At 32.5% G+C, this 25,494-nt stretch overlaps 1 protein-coding gene across 1 annotated transcript; it reads right to left on the bottom strand.

Annotated features, from left to right (window-relative positions):
- Positions 1-1,753: 1,753 nt before the first annotated feature.
- On the bottom strand, positions 1,754-8,389 carry LOC107861280 (pathogen-related protein). Its single transcript, XM_016706624.2, has 4 exons — positions 8,123-8,389; positions 6,236-6,368; positions 4,729-5,027; positions 1,754-2,090 (listed from the first exon to the last, which is right to left on the bottom strand). The coding sequence occupies exons 1-4, from the start codon at positions 8,279-8,281 to the stop codon at positions 1,932-1,934; spliced, it is 750 nt and encodes a 249-aa protein (XP_016562110.2). The 5' UTR covers positions 8,282-8,389; the 3' UTR covers positions 1,754-1,931.
- Positions 8,390-25,494: the final 17,105 nt, after the last annotated feature.

Below are 25,494 nucleotides of genomic sequence, written 5' to 3' on the forward strand. Positions count from 1 at the left end.
ATGTCTTCAATTCATGACTGAACCATACGCTTTCGAAATTGAGAGGGCGTCATGCGGAAGCTAATAGTTGCAAACTATTGAGACGATAAATAAGATAGCAAAAAAAATTAAAACATAATATTAAAGATGTGGTTCGATCAATTGGCCTACATATTAATAACCTAAATCAAAAAGCATAAAAACTAATTGAGAGAAAATCTCCCCATAGATAAAACTCTTAAACGACTACATTGTGGATGCTATTGTGATTTGGGTTGAAAAAAGAGTATTCTATTTATAGAAGTTCAAAACTTCCCCACAAGAAAGGACAAATTAACTAAGGGTGACAAAAAAGTTTCAAAACTAAAAAAGAGTGACACAAGTCTTAAATATTGAGTAGAGGTGATAATTTTAAGATTAGTGTTAATGACACTAATTTTAAAACTCTAAAGTTTTATTATTTACACAAAGATCTCTACACCATATTTACACAAAAATCTTTACACCATCACCACCACTCCTCCTCCACACCCTTTTGTTTGTGCCGCCGCTACCTCTTTTTCCTCCACTATCACTATCACTACCATTGTCACCTCTTTTAGATTCACTATTATTTCCTCCCTCTACATAACTATCGCCTATTTTCCCTCTCTCCTCCACCACCGTCGCTATCAACACCGCAACAAATGTCATCTTCTCATTCAGTATCACCACTAGCACCACCACCTCCCTTTTGCCATAAATATCACTTTTTCGTGGGGTTTCTCCTCCAACCACATCTTTTTGCAGAAATTATGTAAGTATCGAAGTTGTTGTAGTAACAGTGATAGTTGTTGCAGCAATAGTCGAAGTTGTTGCAGCAATAGTGATAGTTGCTGCAGCAACTTCGATAGTTATTGTAACACAACAACTAATAGTAGTTGTTGCAGCAATTATCGTAACTGTTGTAGCAACTATGGTAGTTGCTGTAGTAACTCTCGTAGTTATTTAATTTGCTAAATTATTTCTTCATTCATTTTTAAAAGAAATCAAAAATTTTCTTTTCAAACTTCTCATTTTTTTGTTAAAATAGTCCATGAAAATTTAAAAAGGAAGAAGAACAAAAATGAGAAGAGAAAGGAAAAAAGAAAAGAAAATGGAAGACGAGAAAAATTTAGAGAGAGAGAAAAAATAAGAAGAAAATGATGGGGATAAAGAAATTTGGAGAGAGAAAAAAAAGATTGAAAGATAACAAAGAGGGGAAATTCTAAAATTTGAAATTTAGAGTTAAAGAACTTTTTAAAAAATCAAAAAGTTTTTAAAAATTACACTTTACACTCCAATTAACTTAATCAGAATTTAAATGAAGCTTTGACCTTAGCTGGTTAAAGTTGTCATCATTTTTAATTTAAAAACTTAATTTTCTCAAGAAAAAATTAACCAACTATGAAAGAGTACCTTTTCCACTATAAAAACCTTTCCGAATTAAAATACAATTATGACAGAATTCAAGTAAATTAGGAAATCTAAGACAAATCCTACATTAGAGAGATATCATTCACTTAATATAATAAAAATTAAAATTAGATGCAAGATCTATGTAACGTATTCTGTTTGTTTTTGTTGGGAATTAAATTTATGTAATATATTCTGTTTGCTTCTGTTGGGGATTAAGTACACCACCACATCGTGTATGAGGTAAAATCCAAATCGTTAGTTGGGTGAATCAGAAGAAGAGTAGTGGAGAGCGGATGTAACTAGGTACTCCCGGAGGAATATGGCAATTCTTTGGAGATAGCACTATTTTCAGCATGTTTGTCCATGAAGTCCTTTCAATGAACAGTCAAATGCAACTATTATAAATTAAGAATTTCAGCTGGAATAAAAGGAAAAATTGATGAATTCGAATAAGCAGAGACATATAAAAAAAAGTTGCATAAACTCATTAAGACAGGACGATTAGGACAACATAACTAGTAGTGGTATGGGCAGGATTGAGTGGTGGTATTATCAGCATGGCCCTGTTGTTCAATGTTAGATTCAGAAATTGTTGGTCCCTTAAGTAGTCCAGCAAAAAGTTCAGCTGGATCATAGTATATCTCTACATCCTCTGCTCTTAGAGATTCATCAACCTGCCAATATCGAAATATTAACAACTAGTTAAACTCATAACTTTAATACTAGCAGATGTTAGCAACCTTTCTTCTTCTTAATATTGGAGAAATCCCGTGTCATTCAGTTTGCTTATGTGATGTATTATATCAATAGGGTCAAATAAAATGAAGAGAAAGTAATACTTTATGGAGTTATTTGGTCTTTATCTGTTTCATTTCACTTAGCTCACTCACAACAAATATATTAATAGTATTTTTACTTATATTTAACAAATCAAAAGATTTTTTTTTTAAATATTATTATTATTATTATTATTATCATTAAATAACTGCATAAAATATTAATAATTAAATTTAAAATTTTAGAATATTATTAATAAAATTAAGTTAGTAACACATCCTAATGAATATTTTTCTAAAGAGAATACAAATCAAGATAAACCATGGAAACTAAAATGAAAGAAATACCAAATATAAATAATACTTATTTTTAAAACAAATTATGAAAGGGAGTAAAACACATGAGGCAAGAAGTGCTTGTTATCATAATTTGATCCGATATAAAGTTTAAAAAATAAGAAAAGATTTAATAATTTTTATTAAATTAAACTTTATTAAAAAATATACTATTCATATTTAAATAATTATTAAATAAGAAAAGGTGTCTTTTTGAGACGAATAAAAAAAGAAATGATGACACATAAATGAGATCAAGAAAGGAAGTAACAAATATTTTCTCCGTTTTAAAATAATTAAATTGTTGGAGTATTTGTTAGTATTCAATTGAATTATTTTTTATTCAAGATAAATATTAATTTCTTTTTTTTTAATTTTATTAAAATTGAGTTTCAATGATCATTACTAATATTTCAAAGTTTAAAAAGAACAAAAATAAAAATACATAGTAACTAATTTAGATCTTTAGTTTTTTTTTTTTCTTAAAATGTATCATATTTGAATAATTTAATTAATTTTGAAACGGAGGGAGTAAGAGATAGGGAAGACAATGTGCCTTGGGAAGGGGGTTGGAGTTGGAAAAGCAAATTGATTGAACCCAAGATAGGATACGTGTTCAATTTAGAGCATGAATGGTGTCATAGTTTAAGATCACCCAGATATGTTGGAAAAAGTTAATTACTCCTATATATCAAGTGGATTAGGTTAATGCTGTACTTTTCGCTACACACTCAAAGCATAGTCACTATCTTAACAAGTCCATATGTTTCTGAGATCCCATCATCTACTGTACAGTAAACATCATGGCTGACCAAGGAAATGCCACTTAATACTCTTTGGGGTCGTTTGGTTTGAGCTGTTGAAGCACATAATTTTGAAATAAAATAATTATTTTGAGATAAAATTTTTTGTTGTAAATTTAGTTGATAATATTTGAAATAATTTATCCTGAAATTAATAAATAATCCCGAGATAAGTTATTCACTCAATTGGTGGGATAACAATCCATCATAATTTATACTTCAAACTTCATGATTTTTATTTCTCTCTCTCACACACACATATATATATATATATAAATTATATATATAATAATAATTAATGTAAACTGTATAATAATTATGTTTTAAATGTATAATATATATTATGAACAGTATAATATATTATGAGCATAAATATATATTATGAATAACGTATAATATATTCATAAATATATATAAATTATATATATATATATATATATAACAATAATTAACGTAAAATGATAAATTGTATAATAATTATTTTTTGAACGTATAATATATATTACGAACAGTATAATATAGTATGAACATAAATATATATTATGAATAACGTATAATATATTCATAAATATATATAAATTATATATTCATAAATTATGTTTAATTAACGTATAATACATTCATTAATTATGAATATAATATATTCTCCTCCCTTTTTTTTATGGTAGACAAGAAAATATTATTATTCCAATATTATTTGTATATTATACTCCCTCCGTTTAAAAAAAAAGATTTACTTTAACTTGACACAAAGTTTAAGAAAATAAAAAAGACTTTTGAATCTTATGGTCTAAAATTAAAGTTGTGTCAAATGTATCAAAATGTCCTTTAATCTTGTGGCCCTAAACATGTTATGTGGAAAATTGAAATTAAAGTATTGCAAAAAATGAAAAAATATCATTTTATTTAAAGCGAATTAAAAAAAATAGATCATTCGTTTTTAAACGGAATTACGGAAGTAGTGTGGGATGTGTTGAAGGTTGCTGGAGGAGAAAATCGATGTGGGATGCTAACTTTTATTTAGGAAAGTCTTTTTTTATTTTTTTAAAGAACCTTTTTTTAGAAAAAAAAAAATTTAAATATCTTAATCGATCAAACATGAAACATGAAAAAATTGAAAAGAATTTTGTGAAAATATTATCCTTCGTATCAAACACTCTTTTTCACATGATGTTCTTGACTTCAAAAGTTAACCTTTATATGATTTATTTTTTAGGTCTAAAATTAAGTATTTTTCTGATTCTACTGTCAACATTAACTACTATTTTTTTCAAAGTTCATTAATAGTTAATATAAGTATGTATCAAAATATACATTTTATTTTTATTTTTTTGAGTCATGTAAAATTTATTGTGACAAATAAAATTAAGGAAGAGAGAGAGAGAGAAAAGGGGAACCTTCATTATGCCAACACCATAGAACTGGACCATCTCACCAGTAGGTGAATGTAGTTTAAATGGACCTTCAAAGAAACCCCAATGCCTGAATTTGTATGTCACAACTGGTGGCCCTGTATACACATTGATCACTTCCCAGGCAAATCCTCTCGGAAAAGCTGATCGAAAAGCATCGTGAGACGATTCGAAACTCTCTTCATCTGCTTTGTAGTATTTGAATTCATCTGGTACTGAACTCTTCAATAGCGCATTGTAGCTTCCCACTTTTAGCGTCTCTTCTGCTGATAGTCCCTCTCTTCCTGTTCATTCCCCAGAATATATAAAATAACTAAATTAATATTCCCTACAACATGTTTACATGCAATAAAGGTGTCTTGACTTGTGTTAGTGAAAAATAATGTTTTGTGGCTTGTAAAATATAGATTTTTTTTTTTTTAATTTAATACTTCAAAAAATTATCAAGACGTACGGTTGCATCATTTAGAGATGTTCATGCTTTACGGTTCAATTTGGGTTGGGTTTTGGATCGACTTTTGGTTCCATTGTTAATTTGGTTATTAATCATATATAAATATAGTCTCTTTTACTTTATTATATTATTTCTTGACACTAAGCAAGCAAGTAAAGTCCTCAAAACTTTTATTATATAAATGTAATATCATTTCGTTAAAATATACTCAGAATAAGTCAAATATATTTAAAAAATATAATAATTAGACTTAGAGGCTTCCAATCTAGATGCACTACTTGGTGTATGTTATATTATGTGTATGCTAAAATATTCAAAAACTAAGGATTCTTGAGATTTTATCTTATTTATGGTACAAGAAATATTGGCTAATCCTCGTGGAAGAAAAAGAAAAGTGTAACTGAGCTTCGTAAATTTCACAGTAATTTTAATCTACTTTAATGAGCTACAGATAAATTAGAGCACGATAAACTTGCAAATAAAACCTACACTAATTCAAGAAAATAAAAATTGCCACTTGTTCAAATAAATCAAATCTATGCAAGAAAATCCATTTTTTGGGGACTAATTTTTTTGTCATTCTCTACTTGAAATTTATTAAATTATGCTAGTATTTGACCATAGATTTTGAAAAATTATCTTTACATATCTTCTAAACCATAAATTTGGAACAGATTTTAAAATTTTACCTTTGAAAAACATTTCTAGTTTAAAGAACTGGTCCATTTTACATTGTTTGGACTTCTTGGATGCAATGTGATATAATTAAATTTAGGTAGAATTTATAAGTTTTAAGTCCTATCTTCTACCGATTAAAAATAGATATGCAAACCTTTTAAGGAGATGTTTTGATAATTTTAATACTCTATACGATTTGATCAACTAATTTAGACTAATTTAATGAATGAGTTAACATAAATATAAATTTTAAAAATAAATATACTTAACAGACTGAAATCTGAATATTACTATATAATTCCATCAAGTTAACAAAAATCGATCTTAGTGATCGAGGTTGTTTTTGGTAATTAGCCTTACCATTAATAAAGAGCTTGAATTTTTCAGGGTTAATGGTCCTAAAGTCCTTGACGCGCGTCTTGTGAGAAAGCTCCATTTCCCATGACTTTATAGCATTTTGCACTGTTTCCTCCAGAGATCCTTCTGCCCATACCTATTTCAAAATCATAAACCTACGGATTACTGTTATTCAATAAAAAGTTGAAATAAAGAAAAGAAAAGAAATAAAGTAACTATTGAATTTGTTTGAGATTTTTACAAAGACATTTTAATTTTATGAGTGATTTATTACGTCACAGAAGTTATAAAAACTATTATAAATAAATCATTTTAATTGATTTTATCTTCAATCCTAGCCTAAGTTTAAGCGCGTGCAGGTCACCTTCTTTTTTTAATTAATTAATTTCATTTTTTTAACTTTTATTCCATTTTTTTCCCTCAAACTTCCATCGCCATTAACATCCTTCACTGCCATTAACATTCAAATAATAACCACCGACTCCCGCCACCTAAACTTCGGACACCGCACCATCTCCAACTTCCTCCATCTTTATCTTGTCTAAAAATTTTACCGATGAATGGACCCCAAATCAGTAATGACATTAGTTTTCCAGCGACAACACCTAACACTAGTAACTCTCTCCAAAAATAATTATTTTGATTAAAATATACTTTAAGAGGAGAGATCGATCGTAGTGTAGGTAAATTACGAATTTGACATTACTTGAATTTTTTTCCTCAAAATTTAATTAGAAAATAGAACTTGATTTCAAAAATTTTAATCAAATTAAGACGAAATTAAAGCTTCAATGATTGAAAAGCAAGAAAATATTAGAACATAAATGAATTTTTTTTATCTTTTAAGGCTGATTTAGTTGAGAAGAGAGTGGCTTTTTTTGAAGTCAAGCTCCAATGGCTATAATAATAAAGGTTTAGAAGAAAATTTAATTTTTAAAAAGGAGATAAAGGGTTTTTGAAATAATTATCAAATTTAACTACACATGACAGTTTTTAAGTGATAGTTGCAGCCAATTTTCTTCATTCACGTACGTCATAAGCGTGACCACACACATAGACGCAAACATTCAAAATGATTTATTTATAAAAATTTAAATAAATTTTATAGTGTAACAAATCACCTGCAAATATTAAGCGTCTTTTTGCAAATTCGAGACAACTTTAATAATTTTTTTATGTTTTCGAATTGTATTAACAAGAAAGATGGTAAATATTACCATTATTCTCTCAATCACAATTTATGTATTTCTGATAATTTTTACTTTTTAAAATTTAAATAATAATTTAAAATATATTTCTTCATTTTATTGATACAAGAAGAAATAATAGTACTTTATATATAGATTCCATAAAATGTTATTGAAATAAACAGAAAAGAATTGTATTGTCAACGAAAATGATAAATATTACTCCCTCTCGTTTCATTTTAAATATTATTTAAGCATCAATAACAACAATAAATTCAATGTATTCCCACATAGTGGGATTTGGGGAGAATAAAATGTACGCAATTCATACCATTATCTTCAGAGAGGTAGCAAGGCGATTTTCAATAGACCCCGGCTCAGAATAAAGAATAATAAGTAAATTCATAATAAAGCATAAAGTAAGTTGGCATAATAAAAACGAGGCACCCACACAGTAATATCCTATACTAACAAATCAAAGACACCCCCACCCACATACCCCACCCCAAAGCTCTCCTAGTTACTGACTAGAGCCCACTCACAGATATTAATCTTCTACTCTTATATCCTCGAGATTTAACTATAAAAAGAATATTTCTTTTAATATTACCAATTCTAAAAAAAAATATTTATCAATTTTATCGCTAGATATGAAAAAAATTTAAAACTACAATTAAAATAGAACGAAGAAAATAACACAAACCTTAGTCCTTCCTTGTTCAAAAAGCTTATTAACACTGTCATAAATTGGAGGGCCACCATGTCTCCACTCAATGGTTCCTGCAGCAGCAGCCTCATCTTCATGCAGGACCTGCCTATACTTATCACTTGCCACTTGAATCTTTCCCTTCTCACTTGCCATGTTTCAACACTCTTTATCTCTCTCTATAAGCTTATTGATTTGGTGAATTCCACTTTGTGTGGCTATGCTTTTATAGATGAAATTGGAGATTGATTATGGCAAAGCATTAATGATGTTTTTAGGAACTGTGATTTGATTGGTCATACAAGTAGTAGATAGGAGAGAAAAATATTATTATGTTGAAAGTATATTTTGAATTGGATTTTTAAAATTTATCTTTAAATATTTGTGAATCGTCTTAAATTTTAAAATTTAATTTTCAAATATTTTCAAATTTTAACTATTTTAAGAAGAGATTTTAATTTCTATACAATGCATATCCAATCAGAATTTTAATTTTTAAAAATTAAAATTTTTAAGTTTCATCTTCAAAATTTATTATCAAACTAGTATAATACCTGTACATTGCACGAAAATTATTAACACATATAAATTATTATATTAAAGTATTAATTAATTTTTTTAAGCCTGTTAAATCATACATTTTATCAATATCATAAATATTGTCTTATCTCATTGCAACTATCCAACAATAATTTTTTTATATAATCAAATCAAAAAGTTACATACAGTAATTATTGTAGTATCTTTTTAATGAAATTCAAATGTCATAATTATATAATTTGTGCTATAAATAATTTGAATTGAATCTAATTATAGTTTAATAATATGATAAAATAGTTTAATAATATGCTATAATTACTTAACGAAAAAATATTATAATTAAATGTTTCTTAAAACTTCTTTATTTCTTTTTTTTTTTTTACTTATTTGGTAGTTGTTCACAATCATCATTTTTATTTATTACTCGTTTCTTGTTTTCCATTTACATTATTTTTTACATAATATTATTACATTATCATACAATTTTATCATTATCTTATAAACTTGATATATTTATATTTTTTTCACTGGACACCTTTAAATACAATTTCTCACTCATGAAATGTATTTTTTGTTATTTTTTTATAAAGCTCATAATTAACTCATTATTTGAAGTTATCAATATTTGAGTAATATTTACTTTGTTTTATTTTACTATTGAAAAGAATAATTAGCCTCAAGGCCAAGGCATTCTCTATTCTCCAATCTTTAAACATTATTATGCCTATTACGTCCAATAGTGACGTATTTTATTATAAAATGTAATATTTAATACTTTAATTTCTTAGTTAATTATTTGTTGATCTTATGCGCTATGAAAGATTATGTTTTCTGCATCTTATTCACACTATAACCACCCAATATCATTTTCTACCTATTTGTTTCCTAGTCAATGTATCTATTTCTCAACATAAGGGAATCAAAATAAATTCCTCCCAAACAAATAATGTAAAAGGATCCTAAATAAATAAATTTATCTAAAAGCCCTAGGGGTGCATCTAAAGGTTCGGTTCGGTTTTACATGTTATTGGTTCGGTTTATCGATTTTCGATTTTTAAATATGTAAAACCAATAACCAACCAATAAGATATTTTCATATCGGTTTCGGTTTATCGTTTTTTGGTCCTTAACGGTTCGATTTTCGATTTAACCAATAAGAAGATACTTATAAAATAAAAATACTAACAACTAACATAAAAAAAATGAAATCTTAATTGCCGCCAAAACCTACGCAATGCGTTTTAGTTTACAAGAATCTTTAAACTTGAACTGAATGTTAGTTAGGAAAAAAATTGAATCCTAATTGTTGGAAGCTATAAATGCTTCAAGCTTTTTATTACGATAATAGACGAACTTTATATTATGCCTTTGTTGCCCTGAATAGGTTAACACTTTGTGAATCACTGAATTATGAATTAGTAGCGCATATAATCTATATACATACACATATCTCTCTCTCTATATATATAGATAGATAGATAGATAAGGGGAGAGAGAGAGATTTAAATATATAATATAAATAGGGATAAAACAATAACTTAGTGTATCCTTATTAGGTTATCGATTTAACCGATAACCCAATAAGCTAAAATCGATACCGAACCGTTTACCCATTAAAATCTTTTATAAAATCAATAAAAAACCATTAATCCGATAACCCAATACCAATAATCCAATAATATTTTTATCGGTTCGGTTTATCGGTCGGTTCGATTTTTCCTAAAGCCCGGCAAGCAACATTATCATCCTATCATTTCAATTTATTAATATCTCATATTTTTAGATCTATATTATGTTTTATATTCTATGAAATGGTCTCAATTAATTAAGACAAAGATACCAAAGAAAATTGAAGGAAAGGTGTCTTTTAAGTCTTGAATGAAGGATTGGTGACATTGACCAAGTTAAAGAGCCGGACATCATTACGAAACTTGATTAAGTTAATTGTGGACTTGATTAATATTTTCAAAACTTTATAATCTTTTCAAAAATACAAATCAACCCAACCCACACCCCTCTTCAATCCAAATCAACCACTCTCTCTCTCCAGCTTCTCTCAACTCTCTCCCAGCCAATAGTTCTGCAAAATTTCTCCCTTCAACCTCCGGTGACAAATAGTCGGGTGAGTTTCTTTTCGAATTTCAACCGTCAATCGACGTGAAAACTTCTCCGGCGACAACAACTTCGAGTTCTTTGTCGTCCCATTTCCTTTTTCACTGGTAAAAAATTATGAAGAAGCAGAGGAACTTGAGTCAACTACTCTTCTAGTATTGAAATATGTACTGAATAAAACCCTAATTTTTAGTATTTATTCTTCTTATTGTCGTACTGTTGATTCAAATTTGTTGGTTATTTTTTGTCACAGTTGATGTTCTCTGTGTGTGTGTGATGTGTTGGTGTTGGTGGGTTGATTTATTGTTTGTCTTAGTAAAAATGGTATTGCAACAGATGAAACATATGATGCAACAGATGAAAATCTGATGCAACAGATGAAAATCTGATGCAACAAATAAAAATCTGATGCAACAGATGAAAATCTGATGCAACAGATGAAAATCTGATGCAACAAGTGAACAATATAATAGATCATTCATCTGTTGCGATAGAAGACTCTTCTGTTTGGAAGAAATCTAAACAATATTGATCCAACAGATAACTGATTAGTGATCTATTTTTATTCTTTCCAATGATTTACTCTTCATTTTGCAACAGATTAGGACTGTTTTTATTCTTCCCAACGATTTACTCATCCGTTGCAACAGGTCGGTTATATATTACAATAGATAACATACCTGGTGCAATAGATTAGTGATCCGTTTTTAATATTTTCAACGATTTACTCATCCGTTGCAACAGGTCAGTTATATGTTGCAACAGATAAAATACCTGGTGCAACAGATTAGTGATCTGTGTTTATGGTTTCCAATGGATTACTCATCCATTGCAACGGTTCAGTTATATATTGCATCAGATAAAATACCATGTGCAACAGATTAGTGTTGTTTTTATGGTTCTTACGAATTACTCATCCGTTGCAATAGGTCAGTTATATGTTGCAACAGATAACATACCTGGTGTAACAGATTAGTTGTCTATTAGAACTATTATATTAATGTTATGCATTAATCAATTATAATCTATGTTATGTTCCTATTAATTTAAGATAACATGGCTCCCAAAAGAAAAGAAATCGAATCAAGTCCAAGTAAAGGAACAATTGCAGCAGCTCAGCTACATCCACCACTCTATGAGCTTGCTTTACAAGCGTTATCTCAATCAGGAGCATAAGATAATGAACATGGGGAGGAGGAATCTTTCAAAAGAGATGATCCAAATGCGAATAGCCCTTCCAACAAAGAGTTGGTCAAAACCTTCAGTATTAATCGTTATCCTGTGAGAATGCAGTGCGATGGTACCACAGTTTTAACAGGTGATCTCATGGTTAAGTCAGTCATAGGAAAATCTTCCGACGCCTTCAGAAAAATACTTCGAGAACAAAAATTGGATTCTTATTTCAGGGAAAGCTGCTTTGGGCAATATATTGATTTGTCGGAGGACAACAATGCTCGTTTCCAGATGAAAATGGTATATGATCTTCTTAAGCGCAGGTTTATGTATGAAAACAAAGATAAGATGGATGAGGTGTGGATAAATTACTGTGGCATGCCTGTTTGTTTTGGTTGGAAGGAGTTTGCCATAGTTACCGGACTAAATGTTATCCTCCTCCTTCTCAATTTATACCTACTCTGACCCAAAAAAAAGCACCCCGCACACTCAAAAAAGGAAAAAGCAAGTCGAGTGATCGTGATGACCTGGTGTCCATTATTGGTCCAAGCTTTAAAAACAAAAATCTGATAGAAGCGTTAAAAGGTAAAGGACTTTCAAAGAAGCACAAGCAATCATTGTTCTTGGTTTGGTTTGTACATAATGTTCTTTGGGCGAGAGATGTTAACAACAACATAAGTATCGGTTTAATAAATTTCTTCGAGGATCTTGAGGCATTTAACAGCTGTCCTTGGGGTTATGAAAGCTTCAAAATAATTGTCGAATATTTGTTGACTTCGTTAACGCAAAAAACAATCAACTTATATGACTTTCCATGGGCCTTCATGGTAAATATTTCTTTTATCATGATATGATTCATCATTTTTTATTCAATAATGCTTTTGATTTATTGGCGTTATGTTATAGGCTTGAGCATTTGAAACCATTCCTTATTTGAGACAACAAGTGAACTACCAGGAAGAAGTTTCCTGTCCAAGAATTCTGAGATGGTTGTCAGCCAAAACTGATAAAAATACAAAATTCTTGATATTTTCAATCTCCCCAAGGAAGCAGTAAGTCCAATTCTAATCAAATTTTTATTTTAATTAATGATTAAATAATTTCATCATCATTCTTAATATATGTACCTATTTATTTTAGATTGTCCATTCGTGGCTTGTTCCGACCAACCGAGAGTTAAAGATGCCATTTTTTCTTACGTTACGGTCTGTGCAAATTTTATCGGACCCTAAGGTTGTTGATGGAATAAAAATAGAATTGTTTGGAGCAGCAGCCATCACAAGAAAAATAATTTTGGAGGGTGGGGCTAACGATATTCCTCTTATAGTTTTTGAAATAACGAGCCATTATGATTATGATCATAATGGTTGTATAGATTTTTCTCCAGATTTTGCCACATCTAGCGAATGTTCTTCATGCAAATGTCAAGAATGCAAAGCAAAACACGATGGAGTGATTAATGCTATGAATGTACTAATTGCTTCTGTAAAGAAAATGACATCTAAGAGGGGTGTCATTCCATCAAAGAGGATTTCATATTCAGACACTCTACTAGAGATCAAGGTGGCTAAGAGGAGAAGGAAAGACACTTTCAAGACATCATCAATCATAAAAAAAAAAAGCAAGATTGTGATGTCTCTGTCTTTTTCTTGCACCGATGTTCAGTATGCAAGGGCCACAAAAGAGCAGCATGAGCTGAAGAAGGTGAATGTACATCATCTGTTCCAAAAAAACAAACAAGCACATATTTGTTTCAACAGATGATACATCTGCTGAAAATTATCAAACAGATATATACATCTGTTGCAATTGTTGTCTAACCTGTTGCATTAGATTCGTTATCTGTTTCAATAGATGAGTCTTATGTTGCAACAAATGGGTCATCTGTTCGAAATTATCATACTGCTCTGATTTATCTGTTCGAATTTTTCCCAATAGATAATCCATCTAATGCAACATAAGACTCATCTATTGCAACAGATAGAAAATATGTTGTATATCTCTACTTAGCATTGATAATTCTGGCTTTCCGGGTGGATGTCACAGTTACTGTCGAAGAGCATAATATCACAGTTGATAATCCATCAACTGCTTCCAAAGATGAAGAAAAAGTAGAGCCTGTCAGTTTGGGAGAATGAAAGAATTACCCGTTTGAAGGGTTCAACATCTCGGACTAGGCTTCAAAAAAACTAACACAGTTGATCAATGACTATTCAGAATGGATTGCTGATGGGATGTTAAAGCGTCATGCTGGTAGGGACATAAATTAATTTTATAGATATTGGTTTATACAATTCTTGTTGTAAGAACCTGACATTAACACATATAAATCATCATGTAGAAAACAAAATGACGAGCGCTACAAAGTGAACGAATCGAGTCTTGATTGTAATATGTTTGACTTTGTTGTTGCACATCCCAGAATGAAAAATTGGTTCTATTTGATGTCACAGCCCCAAACTTGCTGGAATGATGAGGTTTAAATGTCATACTTATTACTATTAATTAATACTTTATAATTGCATCTGCGTATTAATTTTTTCATCACGTAATCTGAAATGTTTGATAATACATGCATCACATCGATGTCATTTTTTACTACCTCCGAAAGAAGGCCAAGTTGCAAACACAAAAACAATACGATACACAACAGGAAATTATTTGTACAAAGTTTACATCAATAATGCCCATGATAGGTATTGTCAACAGCAGCCAAAAGTTTCCCGAAACGAGGAATGCTTAATCAACATCATCAAAGGTTTTAGCATTCTGAATGGCTTACCTTAGCATTTGGTCGACGAAGTGTACAGCCCAATCAATTGTGGTGATGAATTTCATTGGGTGTTGGCTGTCGTTATTCTAAAAGAGAGGCGCATCCGAGTTTATGACTTGATGTCGTGAAGAAGACGTTCCGGGACGTCGTCTGAGATACAAAAGCTGGCCAAAATATTGCCTACTTACCTTGATATGAGTGGCTTTTTTGGACCAAAAGGTTCATACTGATTGTTCGACGATTGAAGCATACCGGGATAAAATGGCTAATCCATTTGATGTACAATATGTTGATGGAATTGCTCAACAAACCATTGGTAGCCTGTAAGTTTAAGTGTCATAATTTAGTTTCATTTCACAAATTTCACAAAGCTTGCATGAACTGCAGGATATGGATTATCTATTTTTTTATAACGCAGGAATTGCGATCCTTTTGTTGCTGCCTATGCCGAGTATTTGAGCAATGGATTACAAGTACCAAATGATGAACTTGATGCCGGATTACTCCGTAAAAGATATGCTACTCTTTTATGGAAATATGGAAAAGCAAAAGCTCAGAAACCGTACGCAACTGACGTTAAAGATCCAGACGACCAAAGCCAAATTTCATAGCACCAGATGAAGAACAACTTGTCCATATTGATTAGATCTTTATAGCTTGAGTCCGTCAATATAATAACCTATCATCCTTGGTTTAACTTGTTGATTTATTTGTAGAGTAGATCGCTGGGACCCATAATAATTTTTTTTACATTTCATTTATTTGTTGAGTTATTTCATGTAATTTCCGAAGGCTTTGATTTATTTTATTCTATCTATGAATATAATTAATTCTTAGTTTTGAGCATGTTAATTGAAATAGAGTACTAGATTCAAATATCCCAACAGATAATACATCTGCTGCAACAGACGATATATCTTATCAAACAGATTTAGACATATGTTGCAACATGAGATGCAACATATAGGTCATCTGCTTGAAATTATATAACAGTTCTTTCTACTTTTTTTATTTGCTCCAACAGATTATCGATCAGTTGCAACAGATAAGTTATATGTTGCAACAGATCATAAATCTGTTGCGATAGACGGATTGGGAACATCTGCTTAACGCAACAGATGACTAACCTATTTCAAAAGATAATCAATCTGTCACAATAGGTACTATATCTGTTACGACAGATATAAAATCTGTTGCATTATAAAAATTCAACTTGGCTAGACATAAAAATTATTGCCACTACATGTAAAGTAAATTGGCTTGAAATGAAAATTTGTTATCGTGTTCGTCTCTGTCTTTGTACATGTTCTTTTTTATACACGGTCTCCAACCATTTAGTTAGTACCCCATATGCTCAGACCAATTGCATTTTTCCCATAATGGTGTCGCACACACAGGTCATTTGTATGTCGGTCAGCAAATACTCGATGTATACAAGCGAGTACGGCCCGCACGCTGCACCAATTATATTTCTTGGGAGCTAGATGTTCTTATTTTGACCTTTAAAATTCCATGATTCCTTCGCCAAGACTTCAGCCAGAAAATAAGCCATCAGCTTACTCTGCGTCAACAACTTGGGCAACAACTTCAAGAGTGACTGTATGTGGGTTAAAAATGTCTTCTCGCTGAAGAAAGGTAAGTTGCAGTCATAAACCTTAATCTTTCCCTCGTATAGTAGTATCTCAATAGTGAGAAAATATGTGATATCCACGTTCATGACTGCAAGCATTCTCTTTTCCTTGGTCCAGCTCTTACCGTGTGGATATGGCCTCTTCCCTCTAACATATTCAATCACTTCTTCATCGCATTAGAATGTAGAAACTAACTGATCAAATCTCAAGCCTCTAGAATCAGCTATCTTACAGAGTTTAGCGTACCTATCCTTGAAATTATTATAGAAGTTGAGGTCCATTATTCTATCGGCAGCATCATAAGCATCTGGGTACGCTAATTGCCTGCCCCTCATGAGGCAGAGAATTTCATCAACATACAGTGGAATAAGAAGTCAATTTTTAAATAGGTTAGTAATTGTAAAGAATAAAAACACAGTTGAAAGAATTCGATGCAGAGGGTTCTCTGAATCAGTTCACAAATTACCCAACCAACGCAACTTATGCAACAGATGTGTATTATGTTGCAATAGAATACTAAGTTTTTGCAACAGATTATACATCTGCTACGTAGATTCTTCTTCATGGAGTAGATTGGAAGGGTAGGTTAGCAAAAGTAAACTTACCTTATCCTTGTACCACACACACATATTTGTCATATTCGAGAAGTCTTTGGCGGCAAATGAATGCATGGTGTATTCTTTTTGAACCTTCATCTTGATGAATTCTTCTAGTTCCTTCTTCTTCTTCTTGCCAAGCACCGCGAATATGTCCACCTTCTTCGGTGGCCCCTGAACTTTATCAACTATTAGAGCGGAGGGAGTTATAATTTTTGCTGATTTTAGAACAGAGAGAATTTGTCTAACTTTTCCTCTCTTCCTCCTAACCTCCACTGTAGGAGTGCATGGCTCCCTCACCTCGTTGGATGGTATGATACCCCTCCTGGATTTAAATTCCTCGACAGCTTCAGTAATAGCCTCTAGCTTGTCGAGGAGTTTATCTTTTTTGTCTTTGCACACTTTGCATTTACAATGAGAACATGAAGGTGAGGAGGGGTGAGAGAGACCACTATAAGGGTGGGAGGGATCGGTGTAGGGATGAGAGGGAGGACCTGCGCAAGGGGTATTTTCAAACATGATTTTTTTAGCACCAACATGCTCATAATCACGACTGGAAGCAGAAGCAGCAGCAGGATAGATGCCACTATCACAAACAACTCCACCAGTATCACCCCCAGAAGAAACACCCAGATATGTTGCAGTTTGAGTTTGGTCATGAAAAGCTTCAACATTAGACTGATCTTGCCTAACTAATCTTCGTATGGATGTTGATCCATCCAATTCCTTCTTTATTAACTCTACCGTTGGCTCTTATTTTGTATCAACAAGATCCAGAGTAAGAAAAGAAGTCATCCCCAGCTCATCAATGGTAGGCACGATCCAAGGATGCACAACCTATAAAAAAAGACAGGAGGAATTTAAATCATATAATAATAATTTGCAGTCAGTTGGGTTACATGGGGCCGAGTTATGTTAACACATCCAACTTATGTAATAGACGAGTTAACCCCGTAACAGTTGATCTGTATATTGAAATAGATTGATGATATTTTGCATCAGATTACTCATCTGTTGCATAATTTGTAGTAAATGGTTAATCTGTTGAGTAGGGTTCAGAGACCAGAGCAACATATGGTTAATCTGTTGCAAAATATGGATCGTCTGTCATAATAGATTACCTATCTATTGCAACAGTTGCAGTTGATGGGTAATTTGTTGCAACAGATGACCCATCTATCGCAATATATGGAACATCTATTTCAGTATCTTTCTTTGAGACAAATTATTTTAGTTGAAAGAAGACGTACTGCATCATCCCGAGGGTTAAAGAGATCAACCTCGTTAATATTTATTTTGCTGCTTTCTACTGCAGCCAACCACCTAAGGATCCTTGGATGAGAAACCTTATTCAGGTAATTCTTGAAATACTTTCGAAGGGAAGGAATGGATTCACATGCCCAATCCTAAAAATTTTAAACAGGAAGCAAGCAAAAAAAAGTCACAAGTATATTCAATATAAATTAATGAATGCGTAAAAATAGTGATCAATTTTACCATAAAATCCCAAGGAAAGCCGTATAATGTGGTCGTCTTTGGCTTTAGCTCTTTCAGTAAATATTTGATAGTCAAGTAGTAGCTGTTGTATCCCCAGGGATAATCATTGAATTTCCCAAAATCATCAGCAAGCACCAACAAATCGCATTCTATGACTTTCCTGATGTCTCTTGCCAATAAAACAGAATGGACAAACCAAACTAAGCACAATTTCTCCCTGTAGTGCTTTGGTATGTCTTTATTCTTGAGATCCACCATCAAATCCTCCACTTTGTAGCTAGGTCCAACAATGTCCAACAACCCATCTTTTTTACATTGCGTTTGTTGGATCTTTTGTGGGGTGTTTTCTTGATAGGAGGTTCTTCTGGACGATCACATCTCAAGCCCGTCACAATGGCAAACTCTTTCAATCCAAAACAAACCGGCATGCCACAGTAGTTGATCCAGACTTCATCCATCTTTTTTTCTCCCTCCTTCAGACCTCCATCATTCCCCGCATACATGATCCTGCGCTTGAGAAGGCCATATACTATGATCATCGGGAAACGGAGAGAGAGGGGCCCAGACAGCTCAAGAAAGTGTGCAAAACAGCTCTTCTTAAAAAGTTCATCTATGTTTTCCTTCTTAATAATACTCCTAAGTTCATCAAAAGGTTTCCCCAATTGACATTTAAGTACAAGATCCCAAATACTGCTTTAAGGTTATTCATCGGCATCGCAACTCAAAACTTGTCAATACTAATGATTTTGACAGAATCATGCTAGAATTTCGATATTATTTCATGCCCCATTGGTGAGGAGGAGTTATCATTTTCCTCGACTTCATTTTTCCCTGCTGAGATTGTTTTGGAAGTTTCTCCGAATCTATCTGTACGCTAGCCTTTTTTGTTTGGTGACCGAAAGTTGATCCACTTTCTCCACATTCAGTTTCTTTTCTTTTGGGAGACATCTTTTAACTACAAACAAAAGAAAAACAAAAAATACATTGCATTTGATGTCTGCATAATTTTTTTTAAAAAGGTGAGACAAATTTCAATAAATTATTCTTACCACATAATCGAAAAAAATACTCCAACGGACAATCCATCAGTTAGAATAGATGGGGAACCCGAATCTATTTGAAGACCTATTTAATATCTCCCAACAGATATTCCACCTATTGCAACAGGTGGATAAATTTCAATAAATTATTCTACGCCACATTACATGAAAATACTCCAACAGATAACCCATCAGTTGGAACAGATGGGGAATCTGTTTGAAGACCTATTTAATATCTCCTAACAGATCTTCCACCCGTTGCAACAGATGGACCACCACCACCACAACCAATGCCACCACCAATGCCACCAATACCACCACCAATACCAATACCAACACCAAGACCACTGACACCACCGCTAAAAAATACAAATACAAACACCAACAACAACAGCCACTAACAATGCCACAAACACCATCCAACAATACCACGATAGTCAACAAAACACTGAGAGAAAAACTAGGATTTTCTCGGGTGCTTCCTACTTTTTTAGCATCAAAACTCAAAATTGTTAACCCATTCTTGAAGATAATACAACTAAAAGTCTTTTTTTTTTATCATTAACTATAAAGCCCTATTTTTTAGAATAAAGAACAAATGTAGAACTCTTCTCGAACTCTGTTACATGCAAAGACAGAGAAAACAATGGATACAAGCGGGAATGAAGTAAAAAAACAACAACTATATGTAGTCGTAAATGAGAAGAAAATTGACCTGTTTTGAAGGGTTGAGCAATATGTTGAGTAGTTGTTGTTTGTATTGTTGAGAGGGAGGGGAGACCCCGAGATAGAGAGAGAGAGAGAGAGTGAGAGAGAGAAGAGAGAGAAGTTAAGATTTGAAATGAAAAGTTTTTCTTGCAAATGGATGATTTGTATGGGTTGATTTATAATTTTAGAAAAGAATGACAAGTTTTGAAATTGTTAATTTGTTCTGAATTGATCTTAATTAATTTTAAAAATTTTAAAAGATATAGTTTTTAAAACATTGAGTTGATGAGAACTTATTTCAATTCAGAGTGATTGATCGACGATTCGGGTCGGGATGAACGCAATACCAACGGCATGCAATTACAAAGACTCGATTGGTTTTATAGTTGACCCTGCGAGCTTATTCATCCCTAGTTCCACCTAAATTAACTTAGGTACTATCACTATCCTAACATTGAGTTGATGAGAACTCATTTCAACTTAGAGTGATCGATCGACGACTCAAGTCGGGAGAAACGTAATACCAATGCCATGCAATTGCAAAGACTCAGTTGAATATATAGTTGAACCTGCGAGCTCATTCATTCATCCCTAGTTCCACCTAAATCAACTTAGGTACCATCACTATCCTAATATTGAGTTAATAAGAACTCATTTTAATTTATAGTGATCAATCGACGACTCGAGTCGGGATGAACGCAATACCAATGCCATGCAATTGCAAAGACTTGATTGGATGTGTAGTTGAACCTTTGAGCTTATTCGATCGTCCCTAGTTCCTCCTAAATCAACTTAGGTACTACTACTATCCTAACATTGAGTTGATGAGAACTCATTTCAACTCAGAGTGATCGATCGCTGACTCAGGTCAGGATGAACACAATACCAACGCCATGCAATCGCAAAGACTCGATTGGATTTATAGTTGGCCCTGGGAGCTCATTCATTTTATCCTTAGTTCCACCTAAATCCACTTAGGTACTGTCACTATCCTAACATTGAGTTGATGAGCACTTATTTCAACTCAGAGTGATCGATCAACGACTTGGGTCGGGATGAACGCAATACCAACGCCATGCAATTGCAAAGAATTGATTGGATTTATAGTTGACCCTGCGAGCTCATTAATTCATCCCTAGTTTCACCTAAATTAACTTAGGTACTATCACTATCCTAACTTTGAGTTTATAAGAACTCATTTTAACTCAGAGTGATCGATCGATGACTCGAGTTGGGATGAATGCACTACCAATGCCATACAATTGCAAAGACTTAATTGGATTTATAGTTGACCTGTGAGCTCATTCATTTATCCCTAGTTCCATCTAAATTAATTGCAATAAAATTTGTTGCAACAAACCACTGAGTTGTTGAAAATTTTCAAATAGGTATTCATATCTGTTGCAACAGATGACATATCTGATTTAATTATCAAATAGAAATTTACATCTGTTGTGACAGATGACTGAGCTGTTAGAAATTTTCAAACAGATATTTATATTTATTGTAATAGATAACATATCTGATTTAATTAATTATCAAATGAACATTTTCATCTGTTGTCACTGCTGATTGAGTTGTTGGAATTTTTAAATAGATATTTATATTTGTTGTAACAAATGATTGAGTTGTTTAGATTTCTAAACAGATACTTATATATGTTGCAACAAATGAAATATTTGTTTGAAAATCTTTTTTTCGCTTTTAATTGTAAAGCAAGCTTCTAGTCCGAGTAGATAATATCAAGTAGTAGTACTTACTACTAAAGACGGTAAAAAATGTTTCTTGGATATCTCAAAAGTGAGTTCATTAAGAAGTCTTGTCTTGTCTTTTCAATGTCAGTAGTCTTAGTCTTCCTCGTGCCCCTCAAATTATAAATGAAATTAATGAATTTTGAAAATCACCACGTCTACGTACACAATACATACATACATACATCTATAAAAATTAGAAATTATCTCATTTCTTCCTTCAGCTGGAGTTTATTTTATTCAACTCTCATCTTTTTCTTTCTCTCCTCTTTAGGGTCACAACCTTTTTTCTCTTTTTTCTCTTCTCTTCTCATAAAGAAGCTCTTTTCAGATCAAAACCGATCCATATTTTTCCTCGACTTAAATATCTATTTTGATCCCCTTTTTGATATTAAGGTATGGTTCATTATTGCTCTTTCATTCTCGTCTTCTTCTTTGCAAGTTATTTACATCTGCTTTTTTATTTAATTACTATTTACCCATATCATATTTATTAAAAAAATTTAAAAGAACTTTTAAGTGTTGAATAAACAAACTGAGAATTTTTATTACAATATGAGAAAAAAGTCATCTGTTGGGAGAAGTTTAAAAGTCTTGTTGGCAGTATCATTTTTTTTGTATGTATTTTATTTGTTTATTTATTGTTGATTCAATTATTGATGTTGTTGGTGGGGTTGATGTTGTTGGAACTTGTGTTGTATTGCTGTTGATGGTTCTGGAATAAAGGATGTTGCTTCTTTGTTGTTGATGATGTTGTTGGAACACATGTTATTGTTTCTTTATTATTGATGTTTATGCTATTGTTGATGTTGCAACAGATGGAGAAACTGTTAGAACAAATAAAACCACCAGAAAGGCTGGTTTGATGTATTCCATCAAACTCCACATCTGTTGCAACAGACTCCACATCTGATGCAACAGATGGATAATGTTCTTTTTGTGACATTAATTTTTTTCCTCTTCTTTGTAGATATAAGGAACTGACAGTTGATCAACTTTTGATGGACTATCGCAAGAGGCTGTAGTAAAGATGGGTTCGGACGAATAAGCTGCTTGCAGATGGAACCACTTCATATGTGGGAGGTATGTATTACTAATAATGTTATCGTGGAAACACACATAGAGTGCACTGATTTTATGAATGTTGTTTTTACTGATTAGTCATAGATCGTTCAAACAAGATGTCTGCAATTTTACAGTTAAGTTTGGTAGGTCCGAACTGATAAGGCTGAGGGACTATGAATATGGTTCTGATACCCTGTTAAGATTTAATGTCGGTTGTTGCTCATATTTATTTGTCAAGCATTGTGAAGGGATCTAGTTTTGGTGTCATTATAAAGAGATTTAATAGCGATTGGACTAACTTTTAGGGTGCATTAGACCCTTAGAGGGCCTTCGAAGCTTAGCACTGCATCTAACAAGAACAAAAAAATAATATAGTTATTGCCCTGGCCAAAATTTATATGGTTGGATTGCTCACACGGGGTAATGATTATATACCAGAAGGTGCGGTAGGAGAATGGCTTTGAGGGAAAATGGGTGGTTGATGGAAGACTATATCATATGAGAGCTATTTGAGGAAGAGACATAGGGTAGAAAGCAACTTCCAACGAATCTGGCCGATGGAATTATCTTAACAGATGCAAAAATTTGAATCAAGTACAAATATGAAAGTGTATCTGGTAATGTAATTTCATCTGTTGTGTCTCTGAAAGAAAAATAATGCAGATGGACACTTTGTTAGGAAGCAACGTGGTTGGGATTATCACTTAGATAGAAAATAGAAGAAGACCAACAAAGAAGCCTCACGAGTATCGAGGGTTGAAATGATGTACAATAAGTCTAAAAAACTTACACCAACAGCAATTGCAGTTAAAATAAGGAATCTAAGCGAAGGCGGTAATTTTTGAATTTTAAATTTCATCCCATGCTTTCTTATTTATGTTTTTGATCAGGTCCACTGTCGTTAACCTGATCGAAACCACAAACGAGATTGAAAGACAAATAGAGTATTATTGCTTCCTTAACAATATGATTATAATTGATTGTGTTTTCTTACCTTGACATGCTTTCAACATTTCTTGAAGAAGATCAGATGTTTGCTGTAGTATGTGAATCCCGATAATTTTCAAGCTTGCCTCCAGTTTGTTGATTCTGTATTCAAGCTGGTCGTTGCCGTCTTCGAAGTTGGTAAGGAGTTCCTCATATCTTGTGAGCTCGATCAAGAACACTACCTTCAAAGTTGTGGCATTCTAGAAGCCCTTCAAAACACTTTCTTCAAAAGCCTTAAAGGATACATGGAGGATCTCTGTGTTTGTTTTAGGTCAAAATGTGTTGATGCACGTTGAAGATATGGTCCCAACAGTTGAACAACACACTTTTATCCAGCATTGCTCCATGCATCTTGCTTAACCAATTTGATAAATTAGTAAGCATAGATTCACGTAGTGTGTGATCTAAACCGTCTCTACCAATCCTATCAAATGTTACGTAACTCCAAGCTCATTATCCTATCAAAAAAATATGACCGAGTTAGTGCACAAATCAAATGAGCTCAATCTCTCAGCCTTTCAGCTGATCGCTCTTCTCCAATATAGATAACAAGATATCTGTTATGCAAAAGTCTACACCGTCACCAGACATGCTTACCCGAGAGTAATTTTTTGAAGATATCTGTTGATATCTTCAGAAGAATTACTCCCAGGCAAGCATGTCTGGCGATGGTGTAGACTTTTGCATAGCAGATATCTTATCATCTATATTGGAGAAAAGGGATCAGCAGAAAGGCTGACAGATTGGGCTTGTTTGATTTGTACATTAACTCAAGAATATTTTTTGATAGGGTAATGAGCTTGGAGTTACGTAACGTTTGATAGGCTTGGTAGAACCAGTTTAGATCACACACTACGAAACTCCATGCTTACTAATTTATCAAATTGGTTGAGCAAGATACATGGAGCAACGCTTGATAAAAGTGTGTTGTTCAACTGTTGGGACCACATCTTCAACGTACATCAACACATTTTGACATAAAACAAACACAGCGACCCTCCATGTATCCTTTAAGGCTTCTGAAGAAAGTATTCTGAAGGGCTTCTAGAATGCCACAACTTTGAAGGTAGTGTTTCTGATCGAGCTAACAAGAGATGAGGAAATGGCAACGACCAGCTTGAATACAGAATCAACAAGCTGGAGGCAAGCTTGAAAATTATCGGGATTCATATACTACATCAAGCATCTGATCTTCTCCAAGGAATGTTGAAAGCATGCTAAGGCAAGAAAACACAATCAATTAATCCATATTGCTAAGGAAGTAATTACACTTTATTTTCCTTTCAATCTCATTTATGGTTTTGATCAGGTCAACGACAGTGGACCTGATCGGAAACACAAACAAGAAGGCATGGGATGAAATTTAAAATTCAGAAATTGCCGCCTTCATTTAGTTTCCTTATTTTAATTACAGTTGTTGTTGGCATAAGTTTTCTAGACTTGTTGAACATCATTTCTACCCTCGATGCCCGTAAGGCTGCTTTTTTGGTCTTCTC

Source organism: Capsicum annuum, chromosome 2 (genome assembly GCF_002878395.1).
Source record: "Capsicum annuum cultivar UCD-10X-F1 chromosome 2, UCD10Xv1.1, whole genome shotgun sequence".
NCBI classification, from domain to species: Eukaryota; Viridiplantae; Streptophyta; class Magnoliopsida; order Solanales; family Solanaceae; genus Capsicum; species Capsicum annuum.

Excerpts from the sequence above, each read along its gene's own strand:
- LOC107861280 (XM_016706624.2), bottom strand. The coding sequence starts at position 8,281 with ATGGCAAGTGAGAAGGGAAAGATTCAAGTGGCAAGTGATAAGTATAGG. Across the intron at positions 6,369-8,122 it reads TTGAACAAGGAAGGACTAAG|GTATGGGCAGAAGGATCTCT; the intron begins GTTTGTGTTATT and ends ATTTTGAAATAG. Across the intron at positions 2,091-4,728 it reads ATGGTGTTGGCATAATGAAG|GTTGATGAATCTCTAAGAGC; the intron begins GTTCCCCTTTTC and ends CGATATTGGCAG.